The 23,458-nt window shown below is 37.0% G+C and overlaps 2 protein-coding genes across 6 annotated transcripts in view; both read left to right on the plus strand.

Moving 5' to 3' along the window:
• The window catches only part of LOC108119317 (serine-rich adhesin for platelets), a 37,986-nt gene extending 14,528 nt beyond the window's left edge, over positions 1-23,458 (plus strand). The window contains exons 5-10 of one of the 5 annotated variants that reach the window (XM_043213828.2): positions 1,359-3,545; positions 16,986-17,593; positions 17,794-17,991; positions 18,925-19,142; positions 20,077-20,220; positions 21,023-23,446. In XM_043213828.2, the coding sequence (XP_043069763.1) occupies positions 1,359-3,545; positions 16,986-17,593; positions 17,794-17,991; positions 18,925-19,142; positions 20,077-20,220; positions 21,023-22,326 (4,659 nt within the window). In that variant the 3' untranslated portion in view covers positions 22,327-23,446. Of the gene's footprint in view, positions 1-1,358; positions 3,546-13,786; positions 13,997-16,985; positions 17,594-17,793; positions 17,992-18,120; positions 18,212-18,924; positions 19,143-20,076; positions 20,231-21,022 lie in introns of those variants that run through there. The other 4 variants (XM_043213830.2, XM_043213832.2, XR_011442128.1 and 1 more) reach the window with 4 other exon arrangements.
• Positions 7,301-12,433, plus strand: dunk (disrupted underground network). Its single transcript, XM_017232470.3, has 2 exons — positions 7,301-7,352; positions 11,728-12,433. The coding sequence occupies exons 1-2, from the start codon at positions 7,325-7,327 to the stop codon at positions 12,387-12,389; spliced, it is 690 nt and encodes a 229-aa protein (XP_017087959.3). The 5' UTR covers positions 7,301-7,324; the 3' UTR covers positions 12,390-12,433.

Below are 23,458 nucleotides of genomic sequence, written 5' to 3' on the forward strand. Positions count from 1 at the left end.
TTTGGCATGTCGTATTATTTTGCCAAAAATAGCTCTCATGTCAAATTTGAACTCTCTAACTCTAAAAACACCAAAGTTATACCATTTCCGATCAATCAGTTATATGGCAGCTATAGGATATAGTCGGCCGATCCCGGCCGTTCCGACTTATATACTGCGTGCAAAGGAAAGAAGGGTGTGTGCAAAGTTTCAAGACGATAGCTTTAAAACTGAGAGACTAGTTTGCGTAGAAACAGACAGACGGACAGACGGACAGACGGACAGACGGACATGCTCATATCAACTCAGGAGGTGATCCTGATCAAGAATATATATACTTTATAGGGTCGGAGATGTCTCTTTCACTGCGTTGCACACTTTTGGACAAAATTATAATACCCTCTGCAAGGGTATAAAAACAATTACAATTCAAAAAAAAAAAATTTTTCAAGCTTCTATCTTCAAAAATTACAAAGTTGTTAATTTTACCAAATACCATATCCGATCGTCTATGTATAAGTCGTCTTATGAAATTTGGTAGATGTGATCAACTGACCAAAAAAAGTTCCAACTTTCTGTCTTCAAAAACACAAGATGCTTCATTTCCGATGGTTCATTTACATGGCAGCTATAGAATATAGTAGGATATAGTCGGCCGATCCCGGCCGTTCCGACTTATACATATACTGCGTGCAAAATAAAGAAGGGTTAATGCAAAGTTTCAAGACAACAGCTTCAAAACTGAGAAACTAGTTTGCGTAGAAACAGACAGACGGACATGCTTATATCAACTCAGGAGGTGATCCTGAACAAGAATATACATATATACTTTATAGGCTCGGAGATGTCTCCTTCACCGCGTTGCACACTTTTGGACAAAATTATGATACCCTCGGCAGGGGTATAAATTTATAGTTTTATGATTAATCGTTTTGAAAATAATTCACTTCAAATGGGAATACTAAGGGGGCGCTAATCTAATGACGCGCAGTGTACATACAGACATATGTACATAGTTCACATTTTTTATAGTTGTCTGTTTTCAATTTATTCTTACGAAAATGATTTTTTTTCTCAAATTTTTATTCCGATTTAAGGATCGTTTCTACAAACGTCGACAAACAATATTTTTGAATATATTAAAAGATACATACATATGTATGCTTTAAAAAAATATTCCAGTTAAAAAAATATTTATATAAAAGAATAAGTATGGTTAAAAATATAAAACAATAACAAATATTAGCCGTTGACACAAGACTTCTGACAAGATCATGGAAATATATTTTCTTGAAACAACTTAAATTAAATTTAATTTTTAAAGATTTTCTGTAATAGAATCCCTTATTTACATTGATATTGTATTTACTTAATTTCAGACCACTACGGAAGTACTTCAGGCTACTGAAGTTTCTGATTCCAGCATGACGATCGAGGTAACAGGAAATAAGGACTCGCAAGATTCGATCGAGGCGCCACAAGTGCAGCACGTTCAATTGACAATCAGAAAGCCACCGCCACGAACCAAGCGAATAGCTGTAAATCCTCAAACTCATTCAACCAGTCAAGCTGGATTCCAACCAGCTACAATGAACTTTAGCAGCTTCGGTAAAACATTTGACCAGGACCCAACCAATTTGCGCACCTCTTATGCCCAAAGCCTGGAGCAGTGTAACTTCAATATCCAGGAAGTCACAGCCCCCAAACCACAAGTGCTTCCGACACAGCCATCTTTGCCGAAGCGACGATTTCAATCACATGCAGCGGGCGCAAAGACACGTAGCCTTGTCAGCAGTACTCCCGACCTTTCTGCCTATGTGGACCGGCAACAAGACCAAGAGGACGACATTTACGTTAGCAGCGCCCACACATCGATGCACCAGCTGCCGCAAACACCCACCCTACCCAAGCCTTTGGGCATCCTACTGCCCGCTGGTTCCAGAAACTCATTCAGCAAGGAAGTAAGTTTCTGTCCAGTGGTGAGCAAATACTGTTGGCAGGAGCAGTCCTCCGAAGAGCCCCAGGAGGAGCATGCAAATTCCAGCGAGGGAGTCTCGAGCGATGATGAACTTCTGGACAATGCTGACGCCACGGTGTTGCACAACACAAAAGAGAACGAGAATATCGCGGCCCGTTATAACGAAGAGCAGACAGAGAGATATCGCAGCGAAAGAGCAGAGCCAGCAAGAGAACCGCCGATCGTCGCAGAAGAGAGCGATGAGAACAACGAAAACATCGTGCCGATCGGGAGAGACCCGAAATGCGAAACTAAAACAAACCATGAGCTCGCTTCAGACAACGCAGTTACAGTTAATCTTGATTCTCTGCTCTGCCCGCCCGGTTTACACTTGCCAGCCCGGTTCGCGCAGCCATCGCTACCGACACCGCCCACGTACACACCCACGCCCGAACCCTCCCATCGTCCGGTAATACGTCCATTGAGTCTGCACCTACCCATTCTCAGCGAGCCACCCACCAATCGCGCCCACCACATCTTGTACGCCTCTCAGCAACTTTTACAGCGTTTCGACACAGAGGATCCAGAAATCGGCAGCAGCGTTGGCGATATGCCACCTGCCAGTGATCCTAAGCAACATGCGGTCGCAGCGGGGTCGGCAGGAGAAAAGCAACCTAGTTCCAAAAGCTTCCTTTCTAGGTTCGCTCATGGACTGCGATTGTCATTGCGACGCAAAAAGAAGCCACAGCTGGATCGGACGGATCAAAAGCAGGCACCGGTGGCGGTCAAAGCAGGTACTGTGAATCGAAGCCAAAGCAACGAAAATGGTCGCGTGTGCAGAAGCTCGGACAGCTTTATTCATATACCACTGAAGCCCCCAAGGAATGTTCAATCCTGCCAGCTCGACGACAGTGTCGTCTCCGAGGCTAGTACAGTGAGTGTACACAGCGTTCGAAAGCCAGAACAGCTGGCCAAAACCTCCACATTGCAAAAGGTGACTGGTAAACCGCCGTTGCCCAAGCAGCCTCCCCGAAGTGGCAGCCTAACGCATGCGCCTCAAGGAACGCCTCAAAGTGCCGTTGCCGGGCCCAGTGCTGCCAGTGAAAGCGAAGCAATGCTCGAAGCCGAGCGGGAGCAGTACCAAAAGTTCGCCAAACAGTTGTCGGCTGGCGTTCCAGCCAAAATGCGGGACACCGAGTCGCCTTCGCGGGCTACAGTGGCTGAAAAGACCCAAATGTTCAACCAATTGGGTGGAAACGGAAGTGGGTTAAGACCCACTGTGGTCACCGCCGTACCCGTTGCCGTTTCACCCGAGTATTGTGCCGGGAAAATGGGGTTGATTGAAACCAATCTGGACACCCACGAGACTATTATTTCAGGAAAAACTCGCTCCCTCATGGACATAACCAGCAACCCGCTCAGTCTTCCACACAAGCGATACATTGTAAAACGCTTAAACGTGACTAGCGCGGCCTACGAAGTGGATGATCTAAACGGAGATGCCGTCAAAAATTCAATAGGTGGAGGAGTCGTCCAAATCGCGTCAGTTCGGAGACCGCACAAGAGCATGGAATTCCTGCTCGACAAGGAAAATCAGAAAAATGCTTTGGTGAGTTTCTATAAATATGTAAGCTCATACATACATTTTACGAACACATTCAGCCTTTACGGACATCGATTTTAGCTGCATTTTGGCATTGTTTCGTGGACAACTTGTTCTAGTTTTAGGCTTAGTTTAACCCTCCCAAGGGCTATTGATGTCGCTCATTTGTTGAGAGTAGCATTTATAATGTCTATAGACAGAATCTTCTGTATAGATATGTATAAGCAATTTTTAATATATTTAGATATTAATATATGTAGATGTCTTAGGTTAGGAAACCAGGTTATATACTTATTAAAATGTGTATATACTATACATGTATAAATAAATATTTATACATAAATTCATCAATATTTATACATAAGTTCATCAATATTTGATGATCAAACCAACCTTTTTGAATTTCCAGTATTCTCATGATGCATTATATTATTTAAATTTTAGTTTTTACATACAATACAAAGTACAACGCAATCATACAATAAAATTTTTATGTATCGTGTTTCGTCGCGCTTAACTTTCTATATTCGAGTATGGATTATGTGCAAAATATAGTACATATTTCAAACAAAAAATTTTCTTGGGTCTAAAAATAACATATCAAAAGATAGAGTCCGGCAAAAGTATCTATTTGTCGAAATTTTCCATTCTGCGGCGAAGCCTCACATTTATGTATATCCCACAGTACAGTAAAACTTTAAACGCGTTTTTCTCGAAACCACTTTTTTTGAGACTGAATGAAACATAACTCGAACAAATCTTAACCGATCGATCTGAAATTTTGAAGGTATATTTAAAATACCTTTATCAATCGACAAACGTAGAATTTCTGTGAGGTTTTTTTCGTAAAAATTTTAACTTTTTTTCAATCACTCACCATTTTGCAAAAAATCAATATATTGCCCAAATCCTAATATTATAAAACATAATTTACAAATTTTCGATTGGCTTTTTCATTTGGCAATACGAAATTCCAGAAAATCCGCTTTTTTCCCAGTTACTCAGATGTCCCCCTTAATATTATCATATGCTTATTACCACCCAAGTCCCAAAAATGAAGGGAAAAATGTGAACCTTTTAAGTCGCCTAGGTAGTTGTCTGACCTAAATCCTAGTCCGACGGGGTTTCGTAGTCTATACCAACTACCATCAGGTACCATTTCATAAAACATTTCTAGGACTAAATTTTCTGTGTTCCATGAAGCTACGCCATTTATATTTCCAAAAGCGGTTTCCTACTAAATATTTGAAGTAAATGGACTTACATATGTATGTACTTTTTGAGCTTGGTTATTGTTAAATGATTTTTGTTTTTAGTGGTAATGACGCTTTTAGTGAAGAATGGCGCTTACGTTATTTTCGCAAATAGGGCTCGATATTGTGCTATTTTAAAATTTTATTTTTAAATTTAAAAAACCGTTTAAACTATTACTTTGAAGTTCTGAGTATAAAATATTCAACATTTTGTTTTGTTCAGAGCAAATTTTTTTGAGTTATATTATTATTATAGGCGTTTTTTACCCTTGCCTCCGCCAGATGGTCTTATTTACATATGTATGTATGTACATACATACATATGTTAATGCATACTTTAATTTCTATGCCCCTGTCAGTAAATGGTAGGGTAATTTAAATGCGATTTTTTTAAACCAGCGTGTACTTGTAGTTAACATGTACATATGTACATACTTACAAATTTATATATGTATGTACTACAATCATAAAAATATATTTTTCAATCAAACGTGCCAAGCAAAAAAGGCAACCCTTACACAACCTAACTTCTCCTCATTTTGCAGGCAACAAAGAAGGTTAGCAACGGTTAAAGATATTTTAATAATCGTTTTTGTATTTGGTTATCTTAAAGTGCAAAAATACAACTCCTTGCTACTCCAAATAGTTTTTTAATGTGCCGTCTCACAAAAGAGACCTTTTATTTACAACTCAAATATGTTTGCTATTGTGTCTAATTTTCATTCGCTTTTCGACAAAGTCTGAGTTAAGAGCAAAGCCAAACACACAGAACTTGAAGCAAGTTCTCTTTCAAAATAGTACTTGATCAATGCGTGCTCTTAAACTCTCTTAAAACTCATTTTAACGTGTGATATGTATGTTCATACATATGTCAATATATGGATAGTCTTGCTCTCCATCCGGAAAAATTCTGTTCCATATTTGTTTTACTTTTTCTGTTAGTACGTGGAGAAAAGCGGCTTCTTAAGAGCAAAACTGCGAACGCTGCTTTCTAATTGTTAAGAGCTATTGTGCTGGGGCAAGGCTGATGCCATACATACAAAGTAGTACCACTAACCATACAGCATATAGACAACCCATTTCATACAACGAAAATGGACGCGAAAATTTCTTGCGACAGGCCCCAGCAGGCCCCAGAGCGGATTTCTTACGCTCTCTTACGCTCATCGTTCGTTCATCTTACGCTCATTCTCGCAATAAATGTTTTCTGTTTCTCAGTCTCTAAACGGAGCGCGATGAAGAAGGTTGGCCTGCGCTTCGGTTGATCTTTGTATGTATGCGTGTCACACATTCACATACATGGGTGTATGTGTGCGTGCGATTTCGTTTCGAAGCCAGCGCACAAAATTTTGATTTTTCTTACTTTTAAGGCTTGCTACCCTAACAAAATTCGGGTATTCGTTATTTGATGAAATGACGAAAGAAATTATATTATTTTGTATATTATATTTTTTTATTATTTCAGCATACATTTTTAATTTATTTAGGAATAAGATTAAGTGTTAGTAGTAAAATGTTTTCTGTATATATATTTTTACGAATCATTAAAAATCAATATACTGAGAAAGTGTCAGAGTATATTTCGGTCGGAGTCACTTAAAGCGCCGTTTGCTTTTAAGTTTTTGTTGTTCTGCAAGAGGCTTGTGCATGCCTACTCTAACGATGGAATGATTTTTAGGGGAGGGTGAAGACGGGTGAAGAATTAAATTACTTTTTAAAGTTATTATATATAAGGAAATATATATAAGGAAATTATTAAATTAACGACAATAATTTAATTAAATCTCACAATAACCCAAAATATAATAACAAGTGCCTGAAAAATTGTAAACAAAAAAGGTAAACAAGTCCATCAGCTGTTTTCGTGTCTTCACCCTCCCCTAAAAATCATTCCATCGTTAGAGTAGGCATGCACAAGCCTCTTGCAGAACAACAAAAACTTAAAAGCAATCGGCGCTTTAAGTGACTCCGACCGAAATATACTCTGACACTTTCTCAGTATATTGATTTTTAATGATTCGTAAAAATATATATACAGAAAACATTTTACTACTAACACTTAATCTTATTCCTAAATAAATTAAAAATGTATGCTGAAATAATAAAAAAAAATAAAATAAAAAATAATATAATTTCTTTCGTCATTTCATCAAATAACGAATACCCGAATTTTGTTAGGGTAGCAAGCCTTAAAAGTAAGAAAAATCAAAATTTTGTGCGCTGGCTTCGAAACGAAATCGCACGCACACATACACCCATGTATGTGAATGTGTGACACGCATACATACAAAGATCAACCGAAGCGCAGGCCAACCTTCTTCATCGCGCTCCGTTTAGAGACTGAGAAACAGAAAACATTTAATGCGAGAATGAGCGTAAGATGAACGAACGATGAGCGTAAGAGAGCGTAAGAAATCCGCTCTGGGGCCTGCTGGGGCCTGTAGCAAGAAATTTTCGCGTCCATTTTCGTTGTATGAAATGGGTTGTCTATATGCTGTATGGTTAGTGGTAGTACTCAATTGAAATGCTTAAATGCTGAGATCACCAGATCACCCTACAGGTCAGCAATCATTTGCACTCTCATCACGGCATTTGTATGTACATATATGTATATATAAACACGGTTGGTATGTAGTAACCGAAGGGGTGGGCAGGAGGTACAGGAAATTAAATTAATTAAAGTCTTTTTGTGGTACTGCTTATTTACATTTTTACTTTCGTCGCTTGACACAATTTTTCACACTTTTAATTTGTTTCTCATTTTTAGAGGAGTACTTTTTATTTTCTCTTGCGTTGAGTTAACAAATCAGCATCGTCAAATGCGTTTCTCTCCCAGCAAAATTGTTTGAAAATTAGCGGTCTAGTCATTCATACATACATATGTACACATGTTTGTGGGTATATTTATGATTATTCATAAGTATGTACATATGTATGTTTTGCCTGTTTATATTTTCATACATACAAGTTTATATGATATTGAAAATGTATGTACATATGTAGATATCTTTTAAGTATTGTGTCTACATACATATGTACATATATGAATTCTTCAAATGGCCAGCGCCCCAAACCCCTATTTCGCAGATTTGTGATTTTTTTTTTGCTTGGCGTATTAATAAAATCAACAATATTAAATATTAAATGTAACATGAGTCACAAATGACTATTTTAAAGTAATTTATGCATTAAAGGCTAAGAACCTGATATGTGTTTACTTATGTACATAAATATGCACATATGGTATGTATGTATGTATGTATGTATGTACATATATCTGAATATAATTAGACGGTATTTTTATACATTGCACTGTGGTCCCAGTGCGGCATAAAATCAAAAAAATTATGAAACTATTTTTTGAGTATGAACAACGTTTTGATGAATAGATATCCCAAATAAATATGTTTTGTATGTGTTTATTTAGCAGAAATGTGTAACAAAAGTAGTTGTGCTTTGTGGAGTGTTACTTTTTCAGCGCATATCGGCGCAAGAAGTTACTTATAAATATATAGGAATTCAAATTTAATTGATCTTCTTCGCCCGTTTTTGCCCCTTTTCGAAAAAACAATACATGTTGCATGAGTTCTCTCATGCAGCGCTCCTCGAAGCTTGGGGTGGAGAGCCACCGGAAAGTCGCCGCTGTTAGAGGTTTAAATTAAATTAAATAGAACCATATTTAGTAAAAGTTTTAGTTCTTGTTAAGAAAAACTTATGTCTTCATAAACTTATTCATAAACATGAAAAGTTTATGTCAAAATTAAGTAAAAATGCCAGTATGGCCAATTCTTGATATAGGCGTGATCAAATTTCCAAAACAATAAATTTCGAAATTCGACAAAAATAGTTCAAGCATATATGTATGTACATATATGGAAATACTGAGCCCAGTATATCTAAAATTGGAGTTCATGCCAAAAAAACGACGTTTCCGCCCAAAGTGGGCGTGGTCAAATTTAAAAAACAAAAAAAATTCGAAATTCGACAAAAATAGTTTAAGCGTATGTGCAAAATTTGAGGCCAGTATCTCTAAAACTGGGCGTTTCGGCCCATAGTGCCTTATAGCTATGTACATATGTATGTATGTATGTTGTACATATTCTATTACCGCAAAGATGAACGGCTTCCGCCATAAAAGTTTACCTTTAAAGTACATAAATACAAATGTATGTATATTTATGTAAGTACTTTTGGTACTTTATGTAGGTATTAATTTCTATATCCTTAAAAATATGTAAAAAAAAAAAAACAAAATCTACATATATTCGTCTGTTCTGTGCAAAATCCCTTTGTTTAAATGCTATCGAGTTGATACTTCAACAGGGCTTTAAAATATTTGAAACAAGAAAGGAAAGCTAGCTTCGGACGGAGCCGAAGGTAATGTGCCCTTGCAGTTAAGACCTGTACATACATCCCTAATAACTGATATAGTTGGCCGATCCCTATTAGAATGTTACCAAAAAACAAATTTCTTAGGCCAGTTGAAACAGTTATTTATACATAATTTGACTAACCTAGGTTTAAATAAAAAAAATAATCAAAAATAATTAATTACCACTTTATACTCATGTAAAGACAATAAAATCGTTTTCCTTCTGGGCTGAATTGGCTAAAAAAAAATTGTAAATAGCAAAATGTGAAAGTGCTACGCACTCCCAATGACCGAATGTCCTCAAGATATATGTATACCTTTTGTATTTATACTTTTTTTGATACTTCTTATTTTTGTATATTTTATCTATTTATCTGAACTTTTTGCATGCAATTTTTTTAAGGCTTAAATGCCAATTGGTCGCTTGGATTATTTAAAACGATGCCAACTAGTAAGATTACTAAACATTCAAATAGTTGAATAAACAAATAATTTTTAATCTAAAGAAATAACCTTATAATAGGAACTACAATTAGAAATGTTTTATAAAAAAAAAGATTGTAAGAAACTGGTTGCAGTTTTTTGCATTTTTTTTTTTACCTGGTTGGACAAGTTCCGAAAACAAACAAAAAAGTTAGTTTCCGATTTTTCTAATAGTAGGGGAGCTTATGATGGTAAATTCTGAAGTGATTCAAGTTCCAAAGAGAATAATTGATTGCTAGGGTAAGATGATAAAAAAAGAAGAAAAGACACCTAACTTTGGGCGGATATACATTTACCAAAAATAACGCATACAGTTGGCCGCGACTTAAGGGGCCCCTCCCCCCCATTTTCAATTTCAAATTTTGACGATTTTTTGTGTTATTTATTTGCAGACATAAAAAGGAAAAAAAAAATGTTACATTACTTTTTTTTTTTTTTTTTTGTTTTTTGTGTTGTTCAAACAAATTTCTGCTCACTGGAACATCAGAAACCAAAAATTCCAACGGGATTAGAAAGAGTACATGTTTGGATCTGGTATGAACTAGGATTATTAATTTCGCATAAAAATTAACAAAATAGCGGGCCTTTGAAATTTTTTTCAGCCACAAATCAAGTTGAAAAGTAAAGAAGATCTTTACCGAATTGATCTATCCTAGTTCATACGAGAGTTTTATATGTATAGAATAACGTATTAAAATTTGGATTTACCGATTGGATTAATAGGTTTTGAGTAACCTCATGCGCCAGTCGTAAAAACACTGTTTCGAGAAAAAAAGCGTTTTAAGGTTTGGAAGTTCCACCATAAATCGGCTATATCTTCAAGAGTTTTTTAAATTTTTACTTGAAATTTTAAAGGAACATTCTTGAATAGTTATAAGTTCGAATTAAATTTAAAAAAATTGATTTTTTGAAACCGAGAATGGGGGGGTCTCCTTAAACGACTATCATAATACCATAAAATCAATTTTTTACAATACGACATTTTAAAACATGAAAGGAAAGCTAACTTCGGGAGGAGCCGAAGTTCATATACCCTTTTAGTAATGATTGGTTATATCTATGAGAATTTTGTTATAAAAACAAATTATTAGATTACATAATTTAAAAAAAGTCACAAGCTTCTATCTGAAAAAATACCGATCGTTCAGTTATATGGATAGAACTAACAGCTATAGGATATAGAAATGCCGACAAAATCTTTTTTTTTACTCCCCGCTCCACGAACCAAAGTCCAGAACAAACATTGCTCCCATTGCTTACAGTTCCCGCGGTTCACCCAAAAGAATATCAAGTTTTACCCTATATTGAATAATGTAGGTTTTGTAGTTGCGTTTACCGCCATTATCAATTTTAAAATGTAAAGGACTATGTATGTAAAACGATGTATGTAGAACGATCGTTCAGTTATATGGCAGCTATAGGATATAGTCGGCCGATCCGTATGAAAATTTGGCATGTCACCAAAAATATTTTAACAAAAAGCACTCACTGTTTGCGCCCCACTGTAAATTTATTAAGTAAAACGAAAGTAAACGAAGTTTCTTTAGGCAATTTTAGACAATACCAAGTGGCTTTGAAATTGGTTGTACATACCTAAAGGTACCATCATAAATTCTTCAGCAGGTGTAAGTTAAAAGCTGTTTCATTTATTCAGTGGACATATGGTTAAAATAGGGTAAATCCAATCTTACCTAAATTTTTTGAGTTCGGGATTAATTTGAGGAAATTCCGAAGCCCTTTAAGCACTTTAAGTAGCCCGTAGGATTTTTGCGAGGTCTACTGATTATACTACCAGGTATGGGGAAGGTTAAGTACAACGCACAGGTAGCAGTGCACCATAACAGGATAATTAAAAGGGTCATATGCACCACGCGTACCTGTTGCATATATAAACGACCGCGTGTGGTCAACAATTATCAGTTGCCTGTCAACCACTGAAACGCCTATATCGCTCTCGTTATGGCATCGTACACTTGCACCCAGCTCTTGAACCTCAACGATAGTTGCAAAATGTCCACGTCTACAACTTTTACTCTAGACGCAGTCCATTTTGCACAAAGAGACCTATTTCTCTTTATAGAGAGCTTGGAGACTATATCCCGCCTTCAGAAAGAGCGTCACGAGCGCCGTCAACGCCACCGGGAACAAAAGCTGCAACAGGCCCGCATCGCTGTACTGGAGGATGAACGGTGTAGAAGCCCGACACCAAGTGTTGAGGAGGCCGTCGACGAACCGATAATGTACCTTGAAGCCAAGTGCATTCCCTATGCAATATCCGATAACCTGCAAAACCAAAAACAGACGGTCGCGGAATCACCGGAGTACTACACTTGCAATGATGAAGCATACGGAAGCGCAACGCAGTCGCCACGCAGTAGCATTACCTATTGCAGCTGTAGTGGCGAAGAGTTGCTTAGCATAGGTTACGATTCCACCGAATCTGGAGTGTACGGGTCCACCTCTCCCCCACCAGTCCGACCACGCTCCCAGGTAATTACGCAGCCCAAACGTCGTTCCACGCGGTCACGCATTATCAACATGGTACTGAAGCGGGATTGCTCTAAGACTTCTATGTTTCCTTGCCATAGCCATGACCATAAAGACAAAGATGTGTTCACCAATGTCGCAGTTCAAGAGCATTATGAACACTTAAAAAGCAGATCCCGGCGGGGTATAGCCTTTCAAATTGATTCGCCGGAGGAGAGTTTCCTTAACAAGGCCCTCCGATATTTAACGTTGTAATTTTGCGTAAAAAAAGATTAAATTAGTTAGTTCATAGAATAAACTCGTTTGTAAAACACTTATATGTATATTAAATAAAAAGTACTTTTATTTTAAATAATTCAATAATTTTATATAATATCCGCAGATAAAATGTATGGGAAAAAAATAACAACTTCTAATACCAGTTTGGTAGAATAATTTTTGTAGCCTAAAGATCATAGTCTTCGAGAATAGCTCGTTCATACGAACAGACGTTCGAACGGACAGAAGGAAGAATTAACTCGGCTCTTGATGCAGATCAAAAATATACATATATACTTTATGGGGTGGGTTTCTTCTCTATGTTATACTTTATGAGTACCGGCTATAAAAACACTCGTCTCTTATGTATAGAAAAGCCGCAACTGGCTAACCAAAAACGTGCAATCGTCTCAAGGCTATAGGAATAACCATACAAAAAAAATAAAATATAGAATGCTCCACGGATGTTAAAAATGAATATTTAAATTTTCTTAAATTTTTTCAAAAGACAAGTTAAAGAAGCTTATGAAAACTTTTAATAAGTATTTAAAATTTACAAAATAAAAATAATGGAAATTTGGTATTTGGCCAAATATAATAGTTTCACTCTTCTAGCTAAATCAGTTGATTAAAAGGCTTATCAACTGCATGCAAAGGAAAGAAGGAAATTTAACTAGCTTGAAAAATGGGAGACAAGTTCGTATACGAAGAAGAAAGGAAAGCAAACTTCGGGCGGAGCTGAAGTTGATATAACCTTGCAGTTAAAACCGGATACATATCTCAAATTTTGGATTTAGATCCTTATCAGAGTATCATAATATGTCGAATTTATTAAAATAAAAACTTTAAAAAAGTCCCAAGCTTTTATTTTCAAAAATACCAAAGTTGGTATTTTTACCAAATACCATTTCCGATCGTTCAGTTATATGGCAGCTATAAGATATAGCCGGCAGATAGTTATTTGGTAATAAAATTTGATAGGTCGGATCATCTGACTAAATATAGAATCTTTAGGAAGTCCCAACTATCTTCAAAAACACGAAAATTGGGTCATTTCCGATCGTTCAGTTATATGACAGCTTTAGGATATAGTCGGCCGATCCTTATCCTGCTGTAAACTTAATGATCTATTTTGGCGAAATAGGCCTGTTGTGGGCTTTGTGTTGTTTACATCGACGTCGCAGGATGTTCCCGAGAAAAACAGGGCGCTGCATTCCTGTTTTATAGGGGAAAGCTTAAGCTGTGTAAGATTTCGCATGCGCGAAAGCTGCTCTCAACAGCTTTCAAAGAGAGACACTCACAATGGGTGAAGCATATGGGAACCGGTAATGCATGAACGAACCGGGAAAATGGATAACGGATAATGGGTGTGCGCAAGGATAAATAAATTGAAACCGAGACCAGAGCTCGAACACAACAAGTTGACGAGTAGTCGAATTTCGATTTTTCACTGTTTAAATTTGCTACTTGCGCTAAAGGATACGGATGAGTGCTAAACCGTATCACCTTCTCTGTCGCTAGAAATTGCAAAAGGCGGCGTAGAAGTTTCTCCGTCGTGCGTGTACCTGTATTGGATTCGCGTTTCGCGCACAATGCTATCCCAAGTAAAAGCAATATTTCGTTAATTCATTACAACTAGAATGTCACAAAACATATATTGATTCCCCTTAAAGGATCAAAACCAAAATATAAAAAAATACGCGCGATAAGTGTTTGGTTACTAAAGTAACTCAATTTATATGCCGTCAAAGTGCCAAAGTCTTTGGGGGTGATTATTTGATAAAAAAAAAACACCCATAGAAAAATAAAAAAGGCACAATCTATTTTTATGAAGTTATGTATACTTCCGAGATATACGCGTAGGAACGTTTTGGGTGTGACTTGCTTTAGTTGCAGTTCTCCCAATTGGGAATAAGGTCATTATGTCTCTCCAACTCTTTCCCTCTCTCTTTCTGGTCTTTGCGTGTTTATTGACTGTATTTCTGCTCTGCCAGTGATTTCCAAATGCAATTTTTTAGGAAGTTCCCATCAAATATGCAGATTTAACTAGTTTTCGATAACTTACAAGTTTTTCAAAAATTGTTAAAATATTTCTTCGAGTTTCAGTTGCATATATTTATCTATAATGTTAAGCTTAGGACTTCTAAATTTAAAGTCCTGTTGTAAAATCTTAGAACTATTTAAAAAATTTCGTTAAAGTTATTATTTTATTCCATTCAAGTTCTTACATTAAAACTTAAATTTAAAAGTCTTAAATTTAACATTTGAATTATCCACATTCTGAACAACTGCAGTGAGACTCAATAAATATACAAAACCCACATAAAAAACTCTCACAAAAATTATTTATGAAAAAACATGAAAGAAACTGTATAGTCGAGTCCGGTACTCAATTCTTTTACCATTTTCCACCAAACTTAAACTTACCTTACAGTATAGATTTTCAAAAAATAATTTTTTGTTGCATACCCAAAGCTATGAAACTAACAACTAAACCGAATAAAATGCCTAAGTCTAGAAGTCCTAAAGGGTTTCCGATTTGGATAAATTTTGTTTTTTTGAATAAAATTATACAATTTTTCTGGAAAAGATGATAAAATATATTTATGTTTTATGGGGTCGAAGGTGATTCCTACTCCGTGTTACCACTAACCATACAGCATATAGACAACCCATTTCATACAACGAAAATGGACGCGAAAATTTCTTGCTACAGGCCCCAGCAGGCCCCAGAGCGGATTTCTTACGCTCTCTTACGCTCATCGTTCGTTCATCTTACGCTCATTCTCGCAATAAATGTTTTCTGTTTCTCAGTCTCTAAACGGAGCGCGATGAAGAAGGTTGGCCTGCGCTTCGGTTGATCTTTGTATGTATGCGTGTCACACATTCACATACATGGGTGTATGTGTGCGTGCGATTTCGTTTCGAAGCCAGCGCACAAAATTTTGATTTTTCTTACTTTTAAGGCTTGCTACCCTAACAAAATTCGGGTATTCGTTATTTGATGAAATGACGAAAGAAATTATATTATTTTTTATATTATATTTTTTTATTATTTCAGCATACATTTTTAATTTATTTAGGAATAAGATTAAGTGTTAGTAGTAAAATGTTTTCTGTATATATATTTTTACGAATCATTAAAAATCAATATACTGAGAAAGTGTCAGAGTATATTTCGGTCGGAGTCACTTAAAGCGCCGTTTGCTTTTAAGTTTTTGTTGTTCTGCAAGAGGCTTGTGCATGCCTACTCTAACGATGGAATGATTTTTAGGGGAGGGTGAAGACACGAAAACAGCTGATGGACTTGTTTACCTTTTTTGTTTACAATTTTTCAGGCACTTGTTATTATTTTGGGTTATTGTGAGATTTAATTAAATTATTGTCGTTAATTTAATAATTTCCTTATATATATTTCCTTATATATAATAACTTTAAAAAGTAATTTAATTCTTCACCCGTCTTCACCCTCCCCTAAAAATCATTCCATCGTTAGAGTAGGCATGCACAAGCCTCTTGCAGAACAACAAAAACTTAAAAGCAAACGGCGCTTTAAGTGACTCCGACCGAAATATACTCTGACACTTTCTCAGTATATTGATTTTTAATGATTCGTAAAAATATATATACAGAAAACATTTTACTACTAACACTTAATCTTATTCCTAAATAAATTAAAAATGTATGCTGAAATAATAAAAAAATATAATATACAAAATAATATAATTTCTTTCGTCATTTCATCAAATAACGAATACCCGAATTTTGTTAGGGTAGCAAGCCTTAAAAGTAAGAAAAATCAAAATTTTGTGCGCTGGCTTCGAAACGAAATCGCACGCACACATACACCCATGTATGTGAATGTGTGACACGCATACATACAAAGATCAACCGAAGCGCAGGCCAACCTTCTTCATCGCGCTCCGTTTAGAGACTGAGAAACAGAAAACATTTATTGCGAGAATGAGCGTAAGATGAACGAACGATGAGCGTAAGAGAGCGTAAGAAATCCGCTCTGGGGCCTGCTGGGGCCTGTCGCAAGAAATTTTCGCGTCCATTTTCGTTGTATGAAATGGGTTGTCTATATGCTGTATGGTTAGTGGTGTTACATATGTATGTACATTCACAAGAAAACAATATATCCTTGTACTCCATAAGTTCCGGGTGGCTATTAAAAGCAAATATATATTATAAAACTATTTATTAAAAGTATCTTGTAATCATAAAGCATGTACTTAACATATTAGAATTACTTATTTTGGTAAATTTGGTTAACTTTACTGCCATTTGCAAAAAAACCTGACGTGATTTCTTGTGTATAAAGCGACGATAAGAAGCATAAGATAAGAAGACCAGAATAACTATACATAACAATATTGACTTGTCTGAATAATAAAAAAAAAGTGTTAAGTTATTACAAATTTGATAACTTTGGAGTTGAAAGATAAAAGGTTCAGAGTTTCTAAAGATTATACTTTTGCTCAAAGAATGTTTTCTAAAAAACCATATCCGATCCGATGTAGATCCCTATCGGACTAAAACTATAATAAAAACCAAGTTGAATTATGCATTTATTTTTCTAATACGTTTCAGCCTCCTGAGAATGAACTTCGAAAATCTCATGATCAAAACCCGGCCGCCTTGAGCGAACATCAGCTACGTGTACAGGCCTCTCTGCAGCGGCTTAACATTCCCGACTGGTTCCGACACTACAATCAGGGAGATGAAAGCACTTCATGTGGAACATCTGTCGCCGGACGAACAACTGGGGGCTACCGTCCAGGAAACTTTACCCGCAAACGCACGCAGGAAACAGGTCGTTGGCAGGGACTTAACTCAAAGACGACATCACTCAGCTCATTGGGTTCGCAACGTTCCGACAGAAGCCCTTTGCTACTTAGCCCCTCAGCGCACAGTCACCATGGTGGCCAGAGCTCCTCTACTGGGGGATCGTCCACTGACCATGGGGCGGGGCATGTTCAGACGTGCTTAGGAGCAACCCGTTGGTCCACGTCCCACCTTAACTCTACTCAAACTTCGCCGATTATCTCGCAGCGCGGCAGTTTCACGCGGGGAGCGCCTATTACAAGCAGCTTTATATCAGTGGCCAGTAGCAGCGGTGTTCTACGGAACTCCTACCGTCAGCCGTACCTTGGATGGCGCAGCACAGAAAAGTTATCCCAACGGACGCCACATGAACGGTGTGTTTAAATCTCGCTAAGCTTTTCTATGTACATAATTGAAATCGTTATATCGACTATTACTAACATTAATGGCCAATCTAGGGAATTCACGTCTAAAAAATACTAAAAAATCACGTCTCATAATAAATAATTAGGAGGAGAATCACATTCAACCGCTTTTTCGTTATAAAAACAATATAATCATTTTGTGGTTTCAGTTTGGCGAACTCACTTCTGGCGCAGCGTGCAACCCCGTCGTCGAATTCGGTGACCAATGGAGTCTCTAATCAGCAGCCTGTGACAGCAGAGATCCAAAGTTCCATTAAGGAGGTAACGTCGGCCATCGTTCATTATGTGAATGACCAGCAGCAACAGCAAATGGCGGAGCGCAGCCGCTCATCCAGTCCGAATTCAAGGTAAATGGCAGTCATATCAAAGCAATTTAATACTCTTTTCTGTTGAAATAACTTCTTTATGCTTTATCCCTTTTTCCGTTTCCCCATAAACTATATTAATTATATTTTTCAAAACTTAAAAACACTTAGCTATTTGTAAGTGTATCCGCCTTAGAAAGTGTCAAAGTCAGAAGTATCGCCAAAAAGTTAAAACAATATCCAACAAGAATCTCTCAAAGAGGTAAGCCCCCTATGTTGGGTTATCCGTCGTCGTCTTCATGTGGCTAACAACTGTGATTAACCAGGAAGGTGGATGCTTAATTCTTAAACTAATAATACTAAAAGTCATGACTTCCGAACTATCGATACTTAGTCTTTTTGTCGTTTAGTGTTTAATGAAAAAAAAAAAACATAAATTTAAAAATTGAAGAAAAGTTGGTTCAATATGAAAACTGGGCAATCGAAAGGAGTTTTTATAAGATAATTTTTTTTTAATGGATTAAGGAGGAAAATGCGTTGACCTTAATATAATATCGATTTACTTTCAAAATTAGGCCGGCAATCGGGCATCAGTCCAGCAACCCTTACGGCTGGCTGGTTTTAGTCTCTTTGCCTCTCGTTGGGCTCAGGACTACAGATTTGGCTCATATCCTTTTTTTATTCAAGTCCCATGCGCGCTTCCAGTAGCTTTGAAATATCGGACTGAGTTAAACTGAAAAAATGTGTGTGTTTTTATTTTGAGTCAGTTATACTAAAATGTTGCTTTTTAACAAGACCGTAATATACATAAGTATCATGTGACAGTAGAAGGCAGCAAAAAGTAACAAAAGCTTAGAAAACTTATTGTTAAGTTTGTGCTATATATTTATGTTCTGCAGTTGGGCATTACGTCATATATTGATTTTTACCATTCAAATCGACTAAAGCTGCTTTATTATTTCGTCCCATCTATAGAAAATGCTGGCTGGAGAGTAGCTTTGTTGGCATAAGGCCTTTGCATTCGCCACTGACACCTGTGATTGACAGCAGCCCGCCCACATCAACACATGGAAACCATCAGCTACACAGCTTTTCGTACCACCTGCATCTGGAAGACGGTCTAAGGCCAGTGGACACTGCTGAGCAACCATCGCTTCGCATGAACGGTCTTAGTCGTGTCGGCGGCGGTGGCGGTGAGTCCACCATTTATATATGACACGGCGTCGAAACATAACATGCGATGCTGACTTGAGCCACAAAACCTTGTTCTGCCTGTAATAAAAGAACAGTTGCACAAAACTCATTTTAGGTTTACATACTTACGTTGTAGTAGTCTCATCGATAAGCCCGTAGATAAAGCTACACATATAGATGCAAGTGTTACCTACATACATTTGCGTCTGTTTGCTTGCTGTATTTGTCTTTGTTTATTCCGTTATCCAGGGTAAAAAGTGCAATGCATTTTATTTCATTTACAAATAACATGCTCAAAAATTCAGCATTTTTATGTTTCTTCTATTTGGTTATCTTTAATTCGGGCGTTTTTGTATCAACTGCCTTTGCATAATGTTCATAGCGTACTTATCAAGGTATAAGCATGCTATTGCGCCATTTCTTTTACTCGTACCATCAAAATTGTATTAAATGTAGTATGTTTAATAAAGGCATTTCGGAATTTTCTATTTTAGGCAGTGACATTAAAACTAGACAAATTCAAATTTGAAAATGCAATCTGACAACGTAGGAGTGCTAAAAATATATATTTATTTTTCTTATCAGTATGCAACGAACGACTTGTAGATGTTTTTATTTTCATATTTATATTTTAAATATTATTTTTGTACCCAATTATATATACATACATGACAACAACTGTTGTGGTGGCTATAATAAATACAATTTGTACCATTAAAACATGTTTTTATTTTGATCCATTTTAGTTTCCTGTTTTATAAATGAATTCTAATTTCCGTAATTTCCTCGTAAAACTCTTAAAAATTAACTTATTCAGCATTTAGCAAAGCATATAGTAAATAATGCTTGTTACAATTTTTATATTATGAAATGAACACTTTATTGCAAAATTTCACTCGAGGACCTCATTTAAAAAACCCTATGTAATCTCAGCCCCCGAACGCTCTTTGAGCAGCGCCTCGCTAGAAGATGTCCTAGCTTCGCTTTTAGGACTGCCAACTACTTTCTCCTCCAACCAGAACAGCAATAACAACAGTAACAGCAGCAGAAACCAAGGTGCAACGTCGAAGACGACAGGTATGAACCTGTAAGTTTTTCCTCAATATAGTCCACAAACCCATACATAAACGAAAAATATCAGATATATGTACAAATATATATCAAAAAGTCTCTAAACAGAATCTTTAACATTAATGCACTCGCAACTAAATCTACATACTTTTAAAGTAAGTGATATTTTATATCCTCCGTATGGGATTCTAGAAACAATCAAGACCTAAGAATACTCAAGATGGCGAGTATTCGCATGATTCCTATTTTTTTTGTTTAACAATCAACAAAAAATTTACAAAAAAAAAAACATATTAATATTGCGGCTCTTTCTCGTTTATGATTTTTTTTTTAAATAAAAATAACTAGATAAAGTTATTAATTTTTACTATACTTAAGTAAAGATGCTTCGGAAAGTACTAAGGTTTACGCTGAAAGGGATTTTTTTTCGAGAAAAGATATAGTTTTCACTTGATCTCTTATTTACTTTTGTTAGAAATATTTCAGCAATGTGTGCTAGGAGAAATGAGCTTATGCCAAGTTCAGCACTCGAATAAAAGATCGGGTTTAGTAAAATAAAATAAAGTTTTGACTATCGTCACAGTTGGTTTGATTTTTATATTGAAACTATTAGTAAAAAGTCGTTCTCATAGAAACTATCGTAAACATAATTGCTTGCGGTTTTAGTTATGTACTACTCATTTGTTTCTACACCCAGCATGAGCACAGCTCCCGGTCCTTGAAATGCACTTTCCTATTTATACATTTATCAAGATTTTTTGGAACTTACACATTATTAACTTTGTGATGTTCATTTTATATTTCACAGCAACTGACCCAGTTTATCGGCAGCAGCTTCAAGCGCTAACGCCTGCCGATCCACAGAAGATTCGTAGAAGAAGTGAAGGTGATGCGGCACACTCTAAAAAAGAGCCATTTCAGGGCCAGCCAAATACCAACTTCCACTCACACTTATATCAAGGTGAAACTAATAGTCAACAAAATGCCAGCTCCAGAAATCGACGGGTATCATTGGAAAATTCTTCGCCTGCAGAGCCGCATGAGAAAAGCAGTGATAAACCAAACGGAGAGCACCAACCGGGATTGGAACTTCAGGTGCGTTGCCGAAACACTAAGTGTCAGCAAAGTGCCTCTCCGGCACATGCCAAGAAAGTGTACAAGTCGTGCCATAACTGCTCCTATTTATACTGTACGCGGGAGTGTAGGCGAGCGCACTGGGAGAAACACCGAAAGGCTTGCTTGCACTCGCGTGCATCAAATCTCTGCCGGCAGGTGCTAGCCACATGCAAGGACGACCCCGACTCGCAACGTCAGCTCAGCCTTTTGGCTCGAAAAGGCAGCTTGTCGCAGGGACGGGGTGTTGTACGGGTCTTGTTCCGCAGTGCTGACGCGGCGGAGTGCTTTATTAAAAACGGGTTTCAGTGCATGGGCGAGGCCTCTTACGTGCGCTGGCCTGATCTTATGCCCGCCGAAATGGGCTTGGAGCTGTATTCAGAACTCCTGAAACTTAGCACAGAGTACAAGCCAGAGTCCAAGATGCTGATCTACGTGGCTATATGCGTGGTATCCGAAGCGCCTGGAATGGGGCAGGCGCCTGTGCGATGGGAGCGCCAACTTGTGTCCCGGTGCGCAAAGCTAAAACTTTGCAAGTCAGCGCTAGCAGAGATGGAACTACAGCAGCAAGCACTACAACAGTCGCTATCAGTGGTGGCAGTGCCGGAACGCACCGAGATCCTCATCCTCACCTTTAATCCTGGACAGCGATCTTTACTTAGTAACCGCGAACTTATTCTATCCAACATACTGGATATATTATCTCGCCGTGGAGTTATACTCCACAAACACTACCCGGAGGTCTTTCAGCGGCTTCAAACATTTACAGATGGACAAAGTGATAAATTTAATCCAGTGACTTTGCACCCTCGCGATTCTCAAACGGGACAGAGTTTTGTCTGTATAATTATGCCCGTACAAACTGACGGCGAGCTTATTAAGCTGCCCTCTGCAGCCGACGGTTGCAACCGGGTCACAACAATAGATGTGGGCTCTCCAGCCGCGCTCGCTCAATTAGATGACGATGAGCTACTTAAGCGCAGTTCTCCACCAAGTTGATTAGTGGCCGGCTACAAATCCCCCAAAAACGCCAAAACCCAAATTGGGAAAAGGGGAAAATTCCAAAAGAAAACCATATGTTCGCACTATGCTTTGGATACTGATGGATTGGGATGTAGTATTGAAAGCACTCGTATGTGAGGAAGTCAGTCCTAACAAAATGTTAAAGTTAAGTGCTAAAGTTGTCAGTGGGTTATATATAATGGACAGTCGAGTGCCTCAACTAAAAATACTCGGTGCTTACTTGTGGCATTGTTACGTACCAACTCGCTAAGTATTTGGTTCTTTTTTAAAATTATGTTTTAAAAAATAGTTTTCTAAGATAGACAAAATAAATAGTTAAGGTTAAAAACTATCAATATTTATAACGATGTTATGCTCTTTTGTGAAAGATTAAAAAATGTAAAGTTTTAAGTTTTTTCAAAATTGTGCTTTGAAAGGAATAAGACATGTGTTCTGAAAGTTTTTTAATACCAGAATCACCGTTCGAATCGACCATAAAAGGAATGCTTATGACTTTTAAGTTATGAATATTTCCTACGTACGTTTGCATGCCTCGAATGCGAAAAAAACCGGAAAGGAAAGCTTACTTCGGGTGGATCCGAAGTTAATATATGCTGGTAGCTAGAAATCAGTTTATATTATAATATATATTATGTATCGCAAATATATGCTAGAGTTGGCCGATTATAAGATCTCCATTACAAGACCAAATTTTTAAAACCCATATTCTTAAAGAAGACTCTAGCTATTTAAAAGCACCAACGTTGTGTCATTTCCGATCGTTATTCCGCTATATGACAGCAATAGGATATAGTGAACCGATCTCGGCTGTTCCGGCTTATACATATACTGCGTGCAAATAAGAATGAACTGTGAGGCTACACTAGGGGCTTGTATAAATCATATACCGAAAGACGTATTATGGTTCAGTCAAGAGATTTTTTTTCAAAAATACTAACTCGAGAACGAGACAATATTTTTTAATTCTGTTTCTTAAATTGTGTTAATAAAGGTAAATATAATAATTTTAAAAGAAATAACCGTGTTAACTTCTTTCTACTTTTCGTTAAATAATTATTTAAAAACAAACATTTGGTAAGCCAGGAATAGTATATTTAAGATATTAATA

This window comes from Drosophila bipectinata, chromosome 2L (assembly GCF_030179905.1).
Source record: "Drosophila bipectinata strain 14024-0381.07 chromosome 2L, DbipHiC1v2, whole genome shotgun sequence".
Taxonomy (NCBI): Eukaryota; Metazoa; Arthropoda; class Insecta; order Diptera; family Drosophilidae; genus Drosophila; species Drosophila bipectinata.

Coding starts and splice junctions, on each gene's coding strand:
- dunk (XM_017232470.3), top strand. CDS start 7,325: ATGCTGAGATCACCAGATCACCCTACAG. Junction 7,353..11,727: donor ATCACCAGATCACCCTACAG/GTCAGCAATCAT, acceptor TTCTCTTTATAG/AGAGCTTGGAGACTATATCC.